This window comes from Cupressus sempervirens, chromosome 7, assembly GCF_028749045.1.
Source record: "Cupressus sempervirens isolate cs-2001-9-10 chromosome 7, ASM2874904v1, whole genome shotgun sequence".
Taxonomy (NCBI): domain Eukaryota; kingdom Viridiplantae; phylum Streptophyta; class Pinopsida; order Cupressales; family Cupressaceae; genus Cupressus; species Cupressus sempervirens.
Window position 1 is genome coordinate 67,019,806 of NC_143124.1, and position 20,356 is coordinate 67,040,161.

The 20,356-nt window shown below is 35.4% G+C and overlaps 2 protein-coding genes across 3 annotated transcripts in view; both read right to left on the reverse strand.

Moving 5' to 3' along the window:
• The window catches only part of LOC149545509 (putative disease resistance protein At4g11170), a 43,360-nt gene extending 37,380 nt beyond the window's left edge, over positions 1-5,980 (reverse strand). For both annotated transcript variants that reach the window (XM_089790681.1, XM_089790682.1), the window contains exons 1-2: positions 5,537-5,980; positions 4,680-5,449 (exon numbers count right to left, since the gene is read on the reverse strand). In XM_089790681.1, the coding sequence (XP_089646807.1) occupies positions 5,152-5,449; positions 5,537-5,907 (669 nt within the window). In that variant the 5' untranslated portion in view covers positions 5,908-5,980 and the 3' untranslated portion in view covers positions 4,680-5,151. The remainder of the gene's footprint in view (positions 1-4,679; positions 5,450-5,536) is intronic.
• On the reverse strand, positions 4,681-5,142 carry LOC149545511 (disease resistance protein ADR2-like). Its single transcript, XM_089793787.1, has one exon. The coding sequence runs from the start codon at positions 5,140-5,142 to the stop codon at positions 4,681-4,683; it is 462 nt and encodes a 153-aa protein (XP_089649913.1).
• Positions 5,981-20,356: the final 14,376 nt, after the last annotated feature.

Sequence of the window (20,356 nt, forward strand, 5' to 3'; positions counted from 1 at the left end):
GCTGCAATTGTCTATATTGCTGCTGCTGCTGCTGCTTGACATGTCCAAGGTGAGATCGAAATGGAAGAAGTGATATTTGAATTATTTTGGGTTTATTTGGTTTGTTTTGGTACTAATTTCTATTGTTTCTCACTCTCATGGGCTAGGGCCATCACATTCATCAGGGCCAAATATCGATATCCGAAGAGAGAGATTCATAATACTTTTCATTGTCCTTCTCACATTTGCACCACTAAATGAGGGTTCCTTTACCAGCGAGAAAAGCCTCAAGGGCAACAAATCTTCAATCAGCTTTCTAAGGTTTTATTTTTGGCATTAGTTTGCTTTTATGCAGCATTTTATATCCCTGTCATGTGTCGCCTCTGTTTTGGTCATCACCACAATGCGTGGTGGAGAGGATTTGATCTTTTGGGAGAGCTGTGGTTTCACACTAGGGTCTTTCTCACAGGATCCATCCCCTACTTTTCATATCTCATGTTTCATGCAGAGAAATCCGAGCAACTGCCCAATATGTTTTAGTCGGAATAGATGTTCCAGTTAGTTTTTTGGGTTTTTGATTAATCTTGTAATGACTCTGACTCCAGTAGTTGCTACAGCATCCGTACTTCATAAAATACTCGTATAACGTTTTGGATTTCAGCCTGCAGCTTATGGTCTGCTTTGGCATTTTGAACATTTGATTAATATCACATTAACAAAGGCTGAAGTTATCTGTTTACCTTTGTTGAACTAAATTTTGTCCTTTCAATGTATCTCAATTGACTTTCTTTATAGTTGTTGATCAGGTTCTGGTGGCAATGCTAATGGGCATTTCCACTTTAGTCCAAAAAACACAAATCACCCCTCTCCAGGTTATCCAAGGCCATCTGCATCACCAATTAATGCATACAATCCATATCTTCTAATTTTGACTTTGACAAATATTGCTCTGCCAAGGTATTGTTTTGTTTGTAGAAACAGTGTATGCCCATGCCTCTGGCATGTGTCGAATGCAGACTTAGCTGTATAATCTCAAAGATGTGAATTTGTGCAGGTTTCATAATGTATCTTATGGCCATTTATTTGAGCCATGTATCAGTCCAAACACTGATTTTGATGAGAAGCATGGTTTGAGTATTTAAGCATGCTGTATTTACTCTTTGAGCACTAATAGTGTGTGATTAGTTATATTTTTCTGGTCATTGCCCTGAGCTTTTGCTAAAGCATATGTACAACATTGAATAGTGAACATCATTCTGATTATTTACTTATACCCTTAATCAATTCTTTTTTATTATTCATCTTTCGTAATGAGTATGATCTTTTTCCAGTGGAGTCCTATGCATCAATAATGGTGAATGCAGCTTCACTTGGTATTGTATTTTAGGCCCAACAATATCACACAACATTGGTATCATCCATGCTGCGTCAGTTTTATGGCAAACATAGTTGGAGCAATATGTACTTGACAGTTTTATATAGTGTATAAATGATTAATGCAATCATAGAATCCTCATTTTCGAACATGGTCATGTGATATGTGCTTGACAGTTTTATATAGTGTATAAATGATTAATGCAATCATAGAATTCTCATTTTTGAACATGGTCATGTCTGGAACATATGAAAGCACATGCTGGCATGTCTGAATCTCTGTCAATTAACTTAATCTTTTCATCCCCACAAAACTCATTTAGTGTCCAGATACTAGGAGTTAGTAAATCAATATGAAGTTAAAAGTGAATTATTCAGTACAAATAATTGTTTTACTTAGGGGCCTGCAACTTAGAAGCCATTACTATTGAAGAGGTCAGTTTTCTTACTATTGACTTCATACATATTCACAGAAATTGACAAAATATTTAAGCAGAGCTCTCAGTCTACCAGATATGTAACATAAATGATGTTAAGATTTTTATTATACAAAGCAGTATTGAATTTGGAAAATATACAGAGGTAGTGTAAGTGGCTGCAAATTTAACAAAGATATACAATTTCTAGACAAATGGAAAGTTCTTGGGGTCAAAACATGGTCATTGGAATGCATTTGAATTTTTAAATACTCTCCTTGTGTTTTCAGATGAGACAGCATTCTGCAAGTGATATGGAATGAGTCCATGGTGTTGAACTTTGATCAAGTTATCTGACCCTGCAGAATGATAATAGAATAACAAATCCATTTGAAGAGAATTAACAAACTGGGCATAAGGAATATTGTGATTTTATATTTCAATGCGAGAAAACGGTCCCTGGTGTCCCCTACAAAGAAAGCCAAATTCCTCAATGGGTTTGTTAAGTGCTGCTCGGATGTGATGGCGGTTGTGGTCCTCTTGTATAGTCAGTATTTTATTTACCTCTTCTGCTCATTGGAGTAGTATAAACGTTGATTGTATGTCTCCTACTTTATATAATTTGCTACATATTTAATATGACATGGATTATTATAGAAGTCATCCTTTCATCTTTTTGAATGCTAAATTGGTTGCTTTGCTTAACAACCTCAACATGAGCAGAGCAAACAAGATCATGATCAGGAGCAAAACAATCAATGCTGAGGTTGTTTCTAAACTGCATGTAATTCCTCCCCTTATCAATTCTGTACAATTTGGTCTGTATATGAGCTGATAGTATATTTGGTTTGCAAGAAAAAATATATAAATTATCTTGTCTGAGATGATAATATGCTGCTTGGGTTTATCATCTTAGCAAACTCTCAGTATATGTTATGTTTCCATTTGGTCCAGATTGTCTACCACTAAAATATATATGAACATACACATCATTACCCTTACCTTTCACTTGAGGCAGATGAGAAGGAAAAATTTGGCCATTATTCATTTGATAAGTAGGAGATAATTTCCACAGCAAGTCAAATTGTGATATGAATATCAGGATTTAACTGTGTGATTTTGAGTCAAACTTGATGACCCATGTTTCATGAGTAGTGATTCAACATGAATCCATCTCTCATGAGAATAAATGGAACGCTTAGCACTCACTGGACCTAGGTGATGCTCACAGGGGTGAAGCACTGGGACTTCCCGAGACGTCACCCATCCCAGTACTACTCCAGCCTGAGCGCGCTTAACTATGGAGTTTCCTCCATAGTTAAACCCAAAGCTTGCAACCCCATTTGCAAAACCTTCACCAAGTGTTGTGCCTTATGAACCATTCATTAGAAAGTCCCTTAAACTCATCAATTGATAAGTAGGAGATAATTTCCACAGCAAGTCAAATTGTGATATGAATATTAGGATTTAACTGTGTGATTTTGAGTCAAACTTGATGACCCATGTTTCATGAGTAGTGATTCAACATGAATCCATCTCTCATGAGAATAAATGAAACACTTAACACTCATTGGATCTAGGTGATGCTCACAGGGGTGAAGCACCGGGACTTTCCGGGAGGTCACCCATCCCAGTACTACTCCAGCCTGAGCGTGCTTAACTACGGAGTTTCCTCCATAGTTAAACCCAAAGCTTGCAACCCCATTTGTAAAACCTTCACCAAGTGTTGTGCCTTATGAACCATTCATTAGAAAGTCCCTTAAGCTCATCAATTGATATGTAGGAGATAATTTCCATAGCAAGTCAAATTGTGATATGAATATCAGGATTTAACTGTGTGATTTTGAGTCAAACTTGATGACCCATGTTTCATGAGTAGTGATTCAACATGAATCCATCTCTCATGAGAATAAATGGAACACTTAGCACTCATTGGATCTAGGTTATTCATCTGTTTGCACTTGTAATTTTTGCATGCCTATTACATTGTGATAATGGAAGGAAATTGGGTCCTTTCATTCAATATAGATGTTCCTTAGGAAAAATTATTTGAGAAGTCCTTGACAAATTTTCAGGCTTTCTTTTCCATGGTGATGTATGTGAATGTGAACACCATGGTGGAATGTTCCTAGGACATAGAGAATTGTGTAACAAAACACATGCAGTTGTGTGACATTTGTGAAGATGCCTAAGGATGGACTCAAGTGGTCAATCAAAGGGCTTCATGGCAGAATTACATGTTCAAACTCTACCAAACCTATCAGCTCTACACTTGCAACCTACCTTGGTGCAAGCGCTAGTATATATATGAGATATGTAAATAATGTATGACGAATATTTTATATGGAATAATTAACTTATATTGTGTGTGTGTGTATATAAATCTTGTTATATAATCATTATAATATATTGAGGGTATATTACTTGTGTTATAACTATAACTAATGTAAGTTAATATATTAAAGAGACATGCCTCTTTATATCACATATATATTCATTCATATAGTAACTTGGAAAACACATAAAATATCCACAAATGCTATTAGAAGTTACAAAAGAGATTAATCAATTCTATTTTTTTAACATGGGGCAATGATGCTTCGAAAGGACATGCATGCACAACATTCTAAACTACAGAGAGAACATACCTTTGTTCTACACATCCATTAATAAGCATACCACAGCAAGCCCAATTTTCCAAAAAACTTATTATTTCATTATGCAAACCCTTTAACACAGAAATGGAAATGTGTCCTTATCTGATAAATGGGGAAACAAAAAACTCTTTGAAAATGCAGGCTACAATGGCCATCAATATAGTCAGACTTTAAAAATGAAAAATGATAAACCGATCTAACATCTCCATCTCCATTCAATTCAACGTAAAACAGAGAGTAAATGTGTGTGTACCTCAGTTTAGCACAGAGTAATAGCTCTGCCCCAAACTTTTGATGACTAATAGCAAGCCATGGGCAACTCCGCAATGGAGTTCAAATATATCTTCATGTCCCTGGGGTGGATGTGGTTGGCGAAATGCATGCCAACAAAAGAGTTCTCTCGCATAAGAAGTGTCGAGTACTCTCATCTCATAAATAATAGCCCCTTTTAATGACTTCAAAATTTTGGCATTACGGCATGTTACAATTATCTGCGCCCCATGATTTAGAAACTTGTTCACTGCGAGTGCTTCCAATTGGTGAGCATTGTCCACGCCATCTATAATAATCAATGGTTTTGAATGTAAACACTTAATCTGAGATGTGAGAGTCTCTATCCCAAAGTCTTCTCTTGGCCCGCTGGGTCGAAAGCTAATGCTGGAAAGTGGCAGAGGCATAATTACGTCGTGCACCAGTTTTTCTCGCATTTCCATCATTTTTTAAGTTCAATGTGCCTGGCCTACATCAGATAAGAAAGTTGATTTGCAAAATGTAGAATGTTTGAGGTTGTAAAATCGTTTGGCAAGAACTATTTTCCCCACTCCAGCCTCTCCTACTATCCCCACAATCTTGCTATTTCTATTTTTTCTTTCTGTAATCGACGACATGGTGACCTCAAGCTCTATAATGGCCTTATCCAATCCAACCGGATATTCTACAACTGTTAACTCTCGGGTTCTTCTAGCCTTGATCACTTCTTTAATCACAATATCGATAGTATTTGTGCGTAAAGCGCCCAGATTCCTGTTTAGAAACCACAACGGTGAGGGAAACCCACAAATTTGCAAAAATAAAGATATAAAAATAAATTTTAAAACAAGCGAGGCTTACCCATTATGCGAATCGAATTCTATACCAGGGATCAATGAGGCATTGTGAAGGGCATTTTTCCATTTTTCATGCATGTTGGTATATCTGCTATCTTTTGCATATGCAGCCAATATAGTGGCATATATTCCCTCTTCAATGGACCGAAGCTCAGAAGGTGCCACATCGTAAAATATGGGAATTATTCTGGCCTCTGGTTTCAGTATGAGCAGAAGCTTAGCTAAACACGAGGGGGAGTTGGCATAACCCTTCCAGAAAATAGGAACATGCATCGAAGAGTTGTCAATGGCTCTTTGTATATTGGCAGGTACAGAACATTCCACTCGTATAACTCTTGAATCTAGATAAACTTTCAACCCTAGATATAGTAACATCTGCTGAAGGACGGTAGTCACTATCTCTAGACTTGGGCCATGATAATTAATAAACACATCATAACTAGGAAAACATGGATCAGGTAGGGTGTTGGAATAAGTCACTAGTTTGTTGCACCAAATCTGCTATTTTGTTTAACAGTTGACTACTGCTCCCTATTCTCTAGCCATCAGTTTTGTAGGACTGTAGTTAACTCCACCACATGTATGCACAATTGAATTTGTCTCAAAACACATGGCAAGGTTGTTAAGTGAAGTGTTAATGCTGTCACATTAGATGATCCACATGTAAGCTCTAAACAGCTGGAAGTCCTCTATTTATAGAGGTTATGTAATTGGTTGTTGGTGTGCAGCCAGATCAGTGAAATAATTTTGTTATCTGCTGTCACCATGTTTCTTTATAGTTTTAATTTTCAATATGGTATCAAAGCCTAGTTTAGCTAGGTTCAGCTGGAGATTCATTTAGAAGTTTAGCTAGAAATATTGCTAGAGAGTTTTGTTGAAGGAAAATATATTGCTGGAAATGGCGTGTTTGCAATTTTGGGCTGTGATTTTTTAAGAAGCTGTTGTTTTAAATGTGATTTAGAAGATATGTTGTTGTCAAATGAAAAGAAAGGTTGATCATTGAAGTCAATGTTTGCAATATGAAGATCAAAATAGTGATGGTTGCAGCAAGAGGTGCACTATCAGTTGTACCTGACACCTCAAAAGTTTTTACTATATTGATAAACCATGTATCTGAAAAATATTCCTAGAGAACTAGTGAGCACAGCGGTTGGGTACCCATGTGACTCAGTAGATGGATTATTTTTCATATGGACTCAATATTAGAATGCTAGAGAAAAGTTTAGAGTTGGTTTACCTATCATTGGATCAATGTTTTTGTGAAGTTTGAAGGGTTTGTGGTAATCCAAAACCACTTGTTTAAGTAAATCTATTGAAAGGTTTGTGGTAAGCCAAAACCACTTATTTAGGTGAAAAACTTAAAAGTCTTGAAGGGTTTGTGGTAAACCAAAACCACTTGTTTGGGTGAAAGATCCTAAAGCATTTTTTTCTGAAGAGTTTGTGGTAAGCTAAAACCACTTAACAAGAAAAATGAATTTTTCATAGTGATTGTGATAAGAGAAACTAAAAATTTCTATGTTGTAAATGGGTATCTCAAAAGGCTTAATGCCGGGACCTATCATGTTTAAATTTCTTATTGTAATTTCTCCCACTGAAAGAGTCTTTAGTGGTAGAAATTAAGGGAGGATGTTGGAATAAGTAACTAGTTTGTTGCACCAAATTTGCTATTCTGTTTAACAGTTGACTGCTGCTCCCTATTCTCTAGTCATCAGTTTTGTAGAAGAAGAGGGAGACATTATTTCTCATCTCGCTTGGCTGAAGAGGGGAGGAACGCCATAGAAATGCGATTCAACTCTCAGAAGTGAAGAAGAGATTTAAAGTCAGAGATGGTGAAGATTTTCGAAATGTTTATGCATTCCAAAACATTTCAAACATGTGGCCAAGTACTGAGAACCCAACGCCAACAAGATTAGATCATATTACTGTGCACAGCTAAACCCTATGAACTGTATCGCCATATATTGTTTATAAACCCTTGTCGATTCATTTGAAAAGCCGCCCTCAATTCCAGAAACAATGCCATTATGCATGGGTTCTCCAGCGCTGAATTAACACCTCTTTCTAATGCTTTTATTTTCCGCATGTCGCTGATGTTTATATTTAATGCCTGTATCTGTATAACGCTTATTTTGTTGTATCTGTATAACGCTTGTTTATATTGATGATCATGTGGTAGAGGATAGCCAACTAGGGGTGAGGTTACTTCATGAAACAAGAAGATGATACCACGTCGCTGATGTTTATATTTAGTGCCATCATTGACGTCTTCTGTCGACAAGATTCTCTCCCATTGAACCATGTTGGTTGTGTCCGCCATTCGACTGCGATTTTTACTTGTTAAAAACCATTCCTATACATATAATATATACAAAATAATAAATAATAACAATCTGCAGAATTCATTTGAAGTAGATATGTCTAGCGTTGAGAAAGGCTAATATTTTGATCATTATTTGCGATTATGAAAAGCAATATATCTCCTTTTAAAATTATAATTATATTAAATTATTACTCTTTATATGGTTTCCTAAATATTTAATTAATATAATTAGAGTTCATTTGAACTATTAAATTGTGTTTTTTGAAATATAGTAATTTCGTTCATTTTCTACAAGTCAAATCCTTTTAAAAACTTTCAATAAGTAGAAAAAATTATAATATTTTTTAAAAATATATATATTTAAATATATATTAATTTTATTAAACCGTTAAAAGTATATTACTAAAATATAAATATTTAGAGATTTTATTTTATCATAAGAGATATTAAATTATGTAGAAGAAATTAAAGAATTACTTTTTAGTATTTATTTCATTTAAATAAATATATTTTAAAATAGAAATCTTTAAAATGATTTTTTAACTTTTTTATTTATTTTTAAAATAAGTATATAAAAAAATTTCTAATTCAAATAGATATCTTAATTATTTGTTTACTAAGTCTATGGTCAGAAAATCATTCACACATACATGACTACACCTAAACCCTACAATATAAGAGACATATGTTCAATAGCTTCAAATATATTTGTGGCTTAAACTAGGATATCTAATTGTAAATTTGATAAAATGGTGAGGTTTTAATTTTGATAATAATTGAACCTTGTGGAGTTGGAAATATTCTCACTTATTTCATTTTGGAGAGTGGTGTAAATTATGTAATCCTTTAGAATTCATGTATTCTTAGTTGTTACATCTTGTGTCGGTTAGTAAATATCATAAGTCTCCATGAAACAAAAGTATTAGTAGACCTTGACAAGATGCATTTGAAAATATTATTTATTTAATTAAAATATTTATTAAGCACCAATACTATTTACATCATATGAGAAAATAAATATTAATTTTATTATTGTGGGCCAAGAGTCCAAATTTGGTTATAGGAATCCTTTATGACTCCAATGTTGAGAGAAAATTTGTCAAAATATTATCATTAAAATTTGCAATTACAAATGGAAGGGATTCTTATCAATAGTTGGCTACTTAAGGGTCATAATGGAAGCATATTTTGTAGCAAAATTGATGATATTTTATTTATTTCTTCTCTCTTATGATGGTTCGCTCCTTATATATTGGGAAGTGATTTCATATTTTTGGGCATTCTATCTCACTCATTCTAACCAACTGAGCATTTTATCTTACTCAATTTAGCAACATTCATAGTTTTCCATGAGTCGTATCATGCTAGTTGTTAGATAATGGTTTTGTGTCTCTTTATTTGTTGTATTCTCTTGCTCTTTCTATAAGATTTCTTATGCTCTTGCAATAACATTAAAGTGATTAACATTAGATAATTTTATCTTATGATGGTTCGCTCCTTATATATTGGGAAGTGATTTCATATTTTTGGGCATTCTATCTCACTCATTCTAACCAACTGAGCATTTTATCTTACTCAATTTAGCAACATTCATAGTTTTCCATGAGTCGTATCATGCTAGTTGTTAGATAATGGTTTTGTGTCTCTTTATTTGTTGTATTCTCTTGCTCTTTCTATAAGATTTCTTATGCTCTTGCAATAACATTAAAGTGATTAACATTAGATAATTTTATCTTATGATGGTTCGCTCCTTATATATTGGGAAGTGATTTCATATTTTTGGGCATTCTATCTCACTCATTCTAACCAACTGAGCATTTTATCTTACTCAATTTAGCAACATTCATAGTTTTCCATGAGTCGTATCATGCTAGTTGTTAGATAATGGTTTTGTGTCTCTTTATTTGTTGTATTCTCTTGCTCTTTCTATAAGATTTCTTATGCTCTTGCAATAACATTAAAGTGATTAACATTAGATAATTTTATCTTATGATGGTTCGCTCCTTATATATTGGGAAGTGATTTCATATTTTTGGGCATTCTATCTCACTCATTCTAACCAACTGAGCATTTTATCTTACTCAATTTAGCAACATTCATAGTTTTCCATGAGTCGTATCATGCTAGTTGTTAGATAATGGTTTTGTGTCTCTTTATTTGTTGTATTCTCTTGCTCTTTCTATAAGATTTCTTATGCTCTTGCAATAACATTAAAGTGATTAACATTAGATAATTTGACATTGGTACTTCATGCCTACCAAATTAATATTGCTAGTATCAAATTGAAAGGACATGCATCATTATGGTGAGAGCATTTTGGTGCAAGAGCACATGGGGTTTTGGGAAAGAAGCCCTAAAGTTTTGGTTTGGAGACCCTAAAAGAGATCTTGAATGTAATATGGACAAGTGAGACGTCAATTAGGAAGTTTTGTTAAATCTTGATATCATTTGTCATGGCTAGGTCAATTAGGACCTAAAGTTGTCCTAGTTATTTGAACGTGTCACCTATCCTCATGTAGACTTGGCAAGGGTATATTGAGTAAATTTTGTGTTAGGAAGGGTTAAGGAATCATTAGAAATTAAACTGCACCATGTTGTACTTAGGGAAACACAATGGGTAGAAAGTTGTATGACAACTTTGCAACATTACAAATGTTGCTTATGCAAGAAAATAAAACTTTTGCATTTCAATGAAAAAATAGTTATTGAAGTCTCCTTTTAGTCAGAAAATAACTTGAAAGCATAATATAAGGCTTCTAGGTTGATTATATTGGGTTTGGAAGTGAATAAGCACCTTTCTTGCAAATTGAACAAAGTGACCTTTTTGTATTCCCTATACAATTTTGTTACAACTCGAGAGACTTAGTTATCTTGAATTGAATGGTAGTTTTCTTTACTCTAACTAATTAGATTTCAATTAGTACTTCCTACATATACATTTGTTTTCATTATTTTTGAAGTTTTGGTGTGCCCAATAAAAATCAAACTGTAAATGTACATTTACTAACAGTCTTAGGATTTGATGACAAAAACACCCTATTAAAATTCCACCATGGAAAATGTATGGTCATTGGAGAGATGAAATAAGGATAAATGTAAATTATGTTCCAAATGGTAATTTACAAAAAGGTTACAACTGCGAATTTTGCAAATCTAACCTTAGGCGAGCAAACAGATTGCCTGACTAGGAACTTGGCATAGAAGGCACATAACAACAAGGAATAGATTGACTGGTTGAAAAGAATGATCAAGGAGTGTTGGTTGAAGTCATTGGAGACTATGTGTAAGGTCAAATAATGAAACTCAAATATTCTAATTCAAGAAACATTTTGTTCATCCCATTGTTAGTGCCTTTAGACTGTACCTACATATGGTGGTCTAGTAACATAATTTATCCTGACCTAATTTGGATCATCCTTCCTATCACTAGTAAATCTGGACTCAATTTTCAACAAATTTTGGTTAAAATTTAAACCCAGGTTGGTCAAAATTTTGACCAAGCAGTACGTGGCAAATTTCCTCAACGAAATTTTGACCAACCTGCAGGTTGATCAAAATTTTGACCAATACATTCTAGTCAAAAAAATTTAATTTTGCTAGCTCTAATTTGTCATTGTTGGTCAAAATTTCCAACAATGTTTCGTCAAATTTTTTTAGAATTGGTGAAAATTTCAACCAAGTCTTGGTAGAAAACTATCAAGAATTGGTCAAAAATTTCACCAATGTTTGGTTAAAAAAAATTATAATTGATGGAAATTTCAACCAATTCTTGGTAGAAAACTATCAAGAATTGCTTGAAATTTCCACCAATATTTGGTTGATATTTTATTTTTTTAATTTTGTATCAAGCAATTGTTTCTTATCCAAGCCATTTAATTTGTAACCTTTTAAATCTATGAAAAGATAAAGTTGGAGTCGAAAAAGAATTCTTCTCAAAGGTGTCCTTTGATTGTAAAGTGTCCATTTCATTATTGTTCAACAAATAAGACATATCTAGTTCAATAGATAATAGAATGGATGCTTTACAATCAGAGGATGCCTTTGAGAAGAAAAATTCTCCTGCTCCAACTTTATCTTTGCAAAGATTTAAAAGGTTGCAAATTAAATAGCTTGGATAAGAAACAATTGCTTGATACAGCATGGAACTAATGGACATTTATGCATAGGGCACCATCAATTATGTAAGTGATGCAGATGTAGCCAAATTTTTTGGGGTCAAAGCCACCAATTAATATAAGGTTTCTAATCTCCACAAGGTAGACATTGTGGTTGTAAGGGTTGTGGAGAGGGCACTTCTTCATTGTCCACTTCATCACTGATTAACTTGCACCACAAATCAATGGTCTTCATCTTTTTTTGGGCTCTTATCCCCTATGTGAGTGTTGATGTAGAAGCCAAAGCGAAAAAAAATAAGTGAAAGTGTGTTCAATAAGGTTTCTAATCTTGACTTGGTCAACATTGTTGATTTAAGGGCTATGGATTGGGAAATTCTTCAATGTCCAATTAGGGATAGCATTGCATCCTCTTTAATTGTTACATGTACAACCCCAAGAGGAAATAGGTTGTTGGTTGCTTCTTCTGGCCTTGCACTTTCTTCTTTGTGGGTTTTTTTTTTTAACACAACTCTACATCCATCGCCAATTTCAAGTGATTTGGCAATGCATCTATTTGTTGCAAAAACAATACCCATTTCTTGTTTTAGTTTATGATAGGTCTTTCTCAACTCTTTCATTTGGAGAGAAGGTTTCCGTCATGGCAGCAATGCATAAAACATCTCAAGGTAAAACTAAAGATGAAAATGAGTACAAGCATATAGTTGACTTACCTCAGACAAGCTTCACCCTTAGAGCAATTCAATAGCACCTGAACCAAAAATGCAGAAGTTGTGGGATGACAAACAAATATTAAATAGTGCAAGAAAACTTGGCAATTATGCACAGCAAGTAATATCAAAGATAAACTTAGCAACTATGCACAACAAGTTATATGAAAGGTAAATATGCACAACAAGTTGTATGAAAGGTAAATAAGAAAACTCGGCAACTATGGACAACAAGTTATATGAAAGGTAAATATGCACAGCGTGATGATTATTAATCCATATGAAAGCATGATACTTAGAATATCAAAAAAGATACTAAACCTAATCCCTAAGATCAGTATGTTGAACTATAGCAGATGTCTTCAAATCGATATGAATTAGTAGATAATACAATAGAGATTCTCAATAGACTTGTATGTATATCTGTGTGTGTGTGTGTGTGCGCGCGCGCCAATTATATATCTAATTTGATATATATCAAGCTTTCAATTAATACACAGGTTAGGATGAGTTCAATTGATCATTGGAAAATAGAGGAATCAATAGTCTACAATTGGATGGATTGAGCAAAATGATAAAAGTGGCCAGCTGACTTATCAAGATGATATACATAGTGAATATAATAATAATGGCATTATTGTGTAAGAAGCAAAGCCAATTCATAGCTATGATTTGTTTATAACAAACAACAATAGCTCATATATTAAGGATGTTGGTGTAAATAAGTATTCACTATGTACACTTTACTTAAGTTTACTTAGGTTAATGCATATTTTATTATTTATTAGTTAGTCACCTAGGAGTATGCATACTCATCTAAGTTGTCATGTTGATAACACAGGAGTTCGCACCTCTTTTATGCACATGGTGTCTACACCATAGGAGTTAGCACTCTAATTAAGCACATGGTGTCCACACCATCTTTATGTGTGTGACACCTTGTCAGACCTATCCTCTCATTGATGCACGTACAGTCATGCACAATGGAGGATGTGCTTAATTGTCATGCTTATCTCCTAGTTCCTTATAGATACATTCTAGATGCATCTCAGAGGCCTTTATATACAGGTACTCCTAGCATGTATTGTAAGATAGAGAGCATTCTCATTATTATATTGATCATACTTTGGTCCATTTCTATGCTTGTGTTTGAGCCTCTTGATCTTGGGTGAATATTTCCCTAAGGTAAATTCTTACATGGTATCAGAGCTAAGGGAGATTCTCGTCACATAGCCATTAGATACCTTGTTGCTTCATTTCTCAAAGGGACACGATTTAGATTTGGAGCATCATCTATCATTTGGAGCACCTAGAGCCGAAGTAGACCTCGCCATTACATTTGGAGTGACAATTTGGTGAAAATCGACTATAAATTCGCCTATTTTTTGCCATAGTTGATTTTGAAGTAATTTATTTTGCAAACCAGAACCTAAAGGCCTAATTTGCAAATTTGGTATGGCCATTCTCAGATCTTCTTAATTATTTTTTGGATCTATAATTTAATTTCTCTCTACATTTTTGAAGTATTTTTTCAAAAGAAAATTTAGCCCAATTGGGCATGTAGAGATATTTTTTGCATAGGCATCGAGCAATGACACCTGGGCCCTGGACAAAATATTATTTCTTTTATCAGCAATTTCATTACAATCTAGTTTCAAATTTCCATTGGTGAGCTCAACACACCAGCCGACCAATGCATAACCCGACAGATTCCCTCAACTGGCAACAAGCCCTATCCACTGGCGAGCTCTAACTTGTTTAACTTTTCGCAAGCATTATCTTTTAAATGCTATAAAAGTTTGCACACATTGCATGTGGGACAAAACATATTACTCGACACTGATTTTAAAGATTTTTGGCCCCCTTTTGGTGCTCACACTATTGTCCCTCTAACATCGATTAATACAAGCACCTATTGGCTTTTTCCTATGGCTCCTATCTGTTCCCAACCTCGGCAACTCTTTATCTGGTCTTTTTTGATTGCAACGACCACAAGTAAATTTGTCAAACTACACCATTAGCAGCCCAGTCACCTCCATGTGGACTCTAACGTCAATGCCACATCAATGACAGCTTGATAGACACGTCAATTTTTTCGTACTACTACGTCACAAGCTATACACCGTCATAAAATACTGACATTAGGGTGACATCACCAGAGGGACCCAAGCTTGCTGACATCATCATTTCATGGGTTTTTAATTGATGGTCATTTGATCATTATCCAAATGCATTTTTGAATTGCTACGATGATCATTTGACCATCAAATTTAACATAGTGTTTTCCTCTTTAGACCCCTCTTTAGATGTAGTTTTGATTTGAGAGGCCATAACTCGGTCATCAAGATCCAAATCAAGTGCGATTGTTTTTTATTTTAGGTAAAAAATTTTGAACTTTTTAGAGGTGTAGTTCTTTTCTATTTTTTGTGCACGGATTTGTCAAAAATAACATTTTTTGGTGACTATGCCTATCCAATCTTGCATTTTGCAACTTCAAACGCTCTATACGGGCTCATCTAGACTCCTTTTCAAGTTATGTTTGTTTTAAAGTGCATTTTTTTGTTTACTTTCCAAATCTGTCATCATATTTTAGGCTTGTGTGAACAAAAATACCACTTTCATAAATAGGTCCTATTTTGCATTGCATTGCTTCACAATTGTTGTATTTCTGAGCCACATTTTAAAGTTCTAGATTAGTACTCTAAAAAGAAGTTGTAAACAACAAAATTAGAAGCCCACTTTGTCCATTTTGACAAGTGGCCTATTATAAAGGAACTACATATAAAGTGCCACATAATTATGCTACTTGGAAAGAAAACATAAAGGAACCATTGGTAGAAAAAGGTTTACTGCATTATGTAACTGGTGCAGAAAAGAAACCTCTTGCTGATGTTGATGAGGCTCAAAAAGAAGACTGGGAATCCAAACAAGAGATGGCCCTAGGAACCTTGTTGAAAAACATCTCCTATCTTGTCAAATATCACATTAGGAAGCTTTCCAATCCAATAGAGGTTTGGGCTAAACTTGAAGCTTTATATGGGAAAGTAGATGAATACATGGCCTACACCATTGAGGATAAACTTCTCAAGTTGAATCCTAGGAATTTCAACACCATCAAAGACTATCTTACCCAAGTAGACATGTATAGGGCACAATTTAAGGATTTTGGTGAACCCATCAAGGATGGAAAGATGATCAAACATATCATGACTAATCTTCCACCTAAATATGCTCCTTTTGTTTCCAGTTATAATACTCACAAATTAACCATGACCAGTGCCTTCATCAAGCCTTCATTCAAGAAATTTTCAGAAATGTTGGTCTTAAAACATGACAATTTAGTGAGTTTGGGAATTCTCCAGTCCTCCAAGACCAAAGCCTTTGTAGCTGATGAAGGGAATTCAAGTGGCAACTGTATATGAGCAATGTTAGTATGCTAATAGAAACCAAATTTAAATAAAGCTTCTACAAACTAAACAAAATTCATAGACTTCGAGATAGACTAAGATGAACTCTCAATTGAGAATATGAGCCATTAATGGGCTCTCTCAATGAGAAGCTCTCTTGTTGAGTAGCTTTGTCTAAATGGATAGGATGTATGCTCAATATGATTCCAAAGGCTTCAATGGATGATTGTGGATTTTTGGTGTGGATAGATGGCTTTAGTATGGATTTGGCTCTCAAAATAGCATTATAACTTTACTTCATGGATTGTGTTATTTTGCAAAGGGGAAGGATCCAATTTATAGGCAAGAGGCTTGAGGGATTGAGGGCTAAGATGCAAGGATGGGAAAAAGCTCATGGAGGGCTCAGATTGCATGAGAAGAGAGCACATGGATTGTGCTTCCTTATAGCCAATCAAGGAGTGACACATGTCACATGGTGAGAGGATGGAGGAAAGGGGAAGGATGAGTCAACAAAGGAGGCTCAAGGGATAAAATCTTCATAAAGACCCTCATAATGACTTGTAAGAGCAATAAAAGGGCTTGTAAGAGTCATTTATGACCTAGTGGACTTCATAAAGTTTTATGGTTGAGATATTTTGAGGGTGATGAGAGAAAATTTGACTTGGACTTGATTAGGAAGGTTTTAAGCTTGCTTAGGCTTGTGCAAATGATTAGAGGATGGATTAGGATGGTTTAGGATTAGCTTAGGGATAGGCAAGTGGATGGCATTTAATGAGGGTGGGTGAAGGAGGAGATATTTGTTAACTTTGGCTTGGGTTAGTAAGTTTTAACCCATGTTTAGGGAATGTGACAAGGTTAGGAGGGGATTAGGATTAGGTTTAAAGACATCTTCTAGAAGAGTCTAGACTTTGGATGAGGATAAAGACTTTCTAGAATAGTCTAGAATTTCCTAGGATGAGGATGAAGACTTTCTAGAAGAGTCTAGAACTTCTTAGGATGAGGATAAATTAGATTTTTAGGAAATAAATAAAGTTTTATTTATTTCAAGGGTTTGGGTTGAGGAGATATTTATTAAAACTTTTTTAATAAACATGAGGATTAATATTTAAACTTAATTAAATATTTTGAGTTGGGATTAGGGGTAGGAAATGATGGGATTAGCTTTTAATCAAAATTAAAGAAGGATTAGAAGATTTTGGAAGAGGTTATTGGTCATAAGGAAATTGGCCAAGTTTTTGGGCAAAAAATTTTTTTTAAATTTATTTTGGGTTTTTTGTCAATTTATTAATTAAATAATTAATAAATAATGAAATAATGTTTAAATAAGATTTAAACATTTTTGGGAGGGATTCCTTAATTAAATATTTTTAATTAAGATAAAGGGATTTAATGGCATAAAAATTAATTAATTAATTAATTAATGATGATGTCATCAAGAATTTTTCAAAAAATAAAACTACTTTATTTTCTAAAAGATTTTTAGGTGTCTACATTTTGCCCCTCTTTGATGTGATGCCGCAAGTGGCATGACATCAAAGATAAGAAAATAAGATGCCCAAGGCTAGAGCAGAAGAGGAGAGAATGGACTGCGAGTTGCCCCCTCAAGAAGGCGGCGGGGAGAGAAAGCGAGGCTCGATGGCTTCTTGAAAAGTACAAGAATCCGAGATGAGCAAGGAGACTTAGATTGGAAAAGAGAAGGGGCTGAATTAGCTCAAACTCTCACTATGGGAGAATGATAAAGGAGAATCAGATGCACAAGAGGAAGCAAGCTTAAGACTTCATGGATTGCAGAGGATGAAGGAGTGGAGCGCTATAAAAGGAATCCAGGATGGGGAGATGGATGAGGGGATTATAAAGCTGATGCAACAGGATTTCAAAGAGTCAGATTGGTGGAAGATGGGTTTCGGAGATCCCTAGGACTAGGATTGTGGATCTCGAAAGATGAGGCTTGGTGGATTGATTTGGATTGGTGGATCCCTAAGACTAGGATTGTGGATCCCTAAAGCTAAGAGTGATGAGTGATTCAAAGAGATACTGATGCATAAGCTGGGGTAGGAGAGACGGATGCTGGATATGGATGGGGGATAATGGAGATGAAGGAAAACCATTGAAGCTTTTTGAGCGGGGGGATACTTCAAAGAGAAGTACCACCATGTAGTTTGGCACTAGATTTGCTATAGGACTATTGGTTAATTGCCAAGGTTACCAAGAACATCAAGGCCTTTTCACCAACCGTCCAAAGGACTGACAAACTAACTCAAAAAAAACACGCAAGGATTGCCCCAGCATCACACATGAATCCTAAAGGAAGCAGCGTGGAAACGACATTGGAGAACCCACAAGCAGAAAAGAAAAACAAACGAAAGACCTGAACAAGACCTTACAGTCTAATTGCCCCATTCGCAGCATACCATGATATGGAAGATCGTGGCAACCTTGAGGAGGGAACAAGGAGATTGCTTGGAAAAGATACTTCAAGACCCAAAAGGGAAGATCCCAAATCAAAAGAAAGTGAAAATCCAAAAGAGAACCGTTTGCCAAAGAGATGGGTAGGACGAGGTACTAACGAACCAAGATCAGACATGAGGAAAGCTATATCCTGCAAGGACCTATCGGAGAGCACCTAAGCTGGTGGATTTGGATGAGTGATGTGTTTGGCAAGCTGAACTAAGAAAGATAACACTTTGGTGATAGGAAATCTAGCTAAAGGATGCGTTAGAATAGCTAACCAAGATGTGTGATGGGTGCAAGATGTTGATCAAGGAGGAACTGACGCAAAAGCTGGATAGATACAATGGTACTAAGCTAAAGAGGATGAACAAGCTGACAGACCAAGATATTTACAAGCTGAAGCTGACCAAGATAGTTACAAGTAGGCAAAAGCTTAGGATGATAGGATAGCGGGATGGTTCGATGTTGTGCAAGATGTGAAAGCTAAGGGTGGGGTGATAGCAAAAGATATGGATTTGGCAAGATGCATCCAATGATGATGAGAGATTTTGTGACCAAGGATAGCTAGAGGAATAGGATGAGATGGCTGTATAGGATGGTAGATAGCTAGGATTATGATGGATATAAAGAGATGACATTGGGTTTGCATGAGGATAGCCTAGAGCTAGATACCAATGACAAGGGAGGATGGACAAGACAAGATCTCCAAGGAATATAGTGCCCCCAATCAGAAGATAACATGTGGAAGGAGGTCTTATGATGGATGTGATAGGATTGAAGCTAGGATTGAAAAAGCTGAAGGGGCTAAGGAGATGGATGATAGCTGAGATGATTGGCTAAAGCTACATAAGATTAGTGGATGGTGTGAGATGGAAGCTGGAGGATGGAGGATAGGTGGATAGATTGGAAGATGGAGTTGGATGTCAAGAGATGACCAAAAGCATGAGGGTGATAGGCTAAGTTGGGGATGGTGGGATTACTCATGACGCTTGTTTGCCAAGTTTTCATCATGGTACTTGTCCAAGGTGCTTGAATTGCCAAGTTTTCACCAGTGGACGCTTTATTTTTCTTTTCTTTTTTGAATTTTTGACTTTGGACTTAGCTGGAATGATTTTGGCTTTCTTCAACTATTTTGGCTTTTTTGGGATTTTTCACTGGCTATTGGAATGTTCAATTTTGTTGCTAGCTGTTGGTACACCGGATGTGTGATTTATACAATAGATCGGATTAGATGGGATTGATGGTTGGAGATAGAGGGATGAAAAGGTTGGAAAGGAGCATGAGATGGGGATGCTTGCAAGAGCAACATTGGCACATGTTGGATCGGGTGTGAAAAGAGCATATGGGGGATAGATGGTAGATGTGAGCGTGATGGAGGATTTGTGGAAGCGTGCTTGGGGATATAGGCACCCAAGATGGAGTTAGGAGATGGGGGACATGAGTCACTAGATGGGGGATTAGCAATGGTGGATGCCATTATGCATTGGGTTTCAACTTTTTTCTTGGGGATCCACATAGTTTTGGATTTTCTTTTCATAGGCTTTTGCATTGTTTTGCATTCTTTGATTGGATTTTGCCTTTTTGGAGTATGTCTTTTAGAATAGACATATGATTGCCTAGGATGTGGATTTTTAGTTTTATGCATTTTGAAGTTGGCATTTACATTGTTGTGGTAAGCTTTGGGAAGATGGTTAGGAGAAACTTTGTGAGATGGAGAGGATATGAAAGAGCATGTAGGGGGATGATGATGGATGATGTGCCCTGATATGTGCCTTTGTTGATCTTGCATAGGAATGGATGGAATAGGATTTTAATGATGGCTAA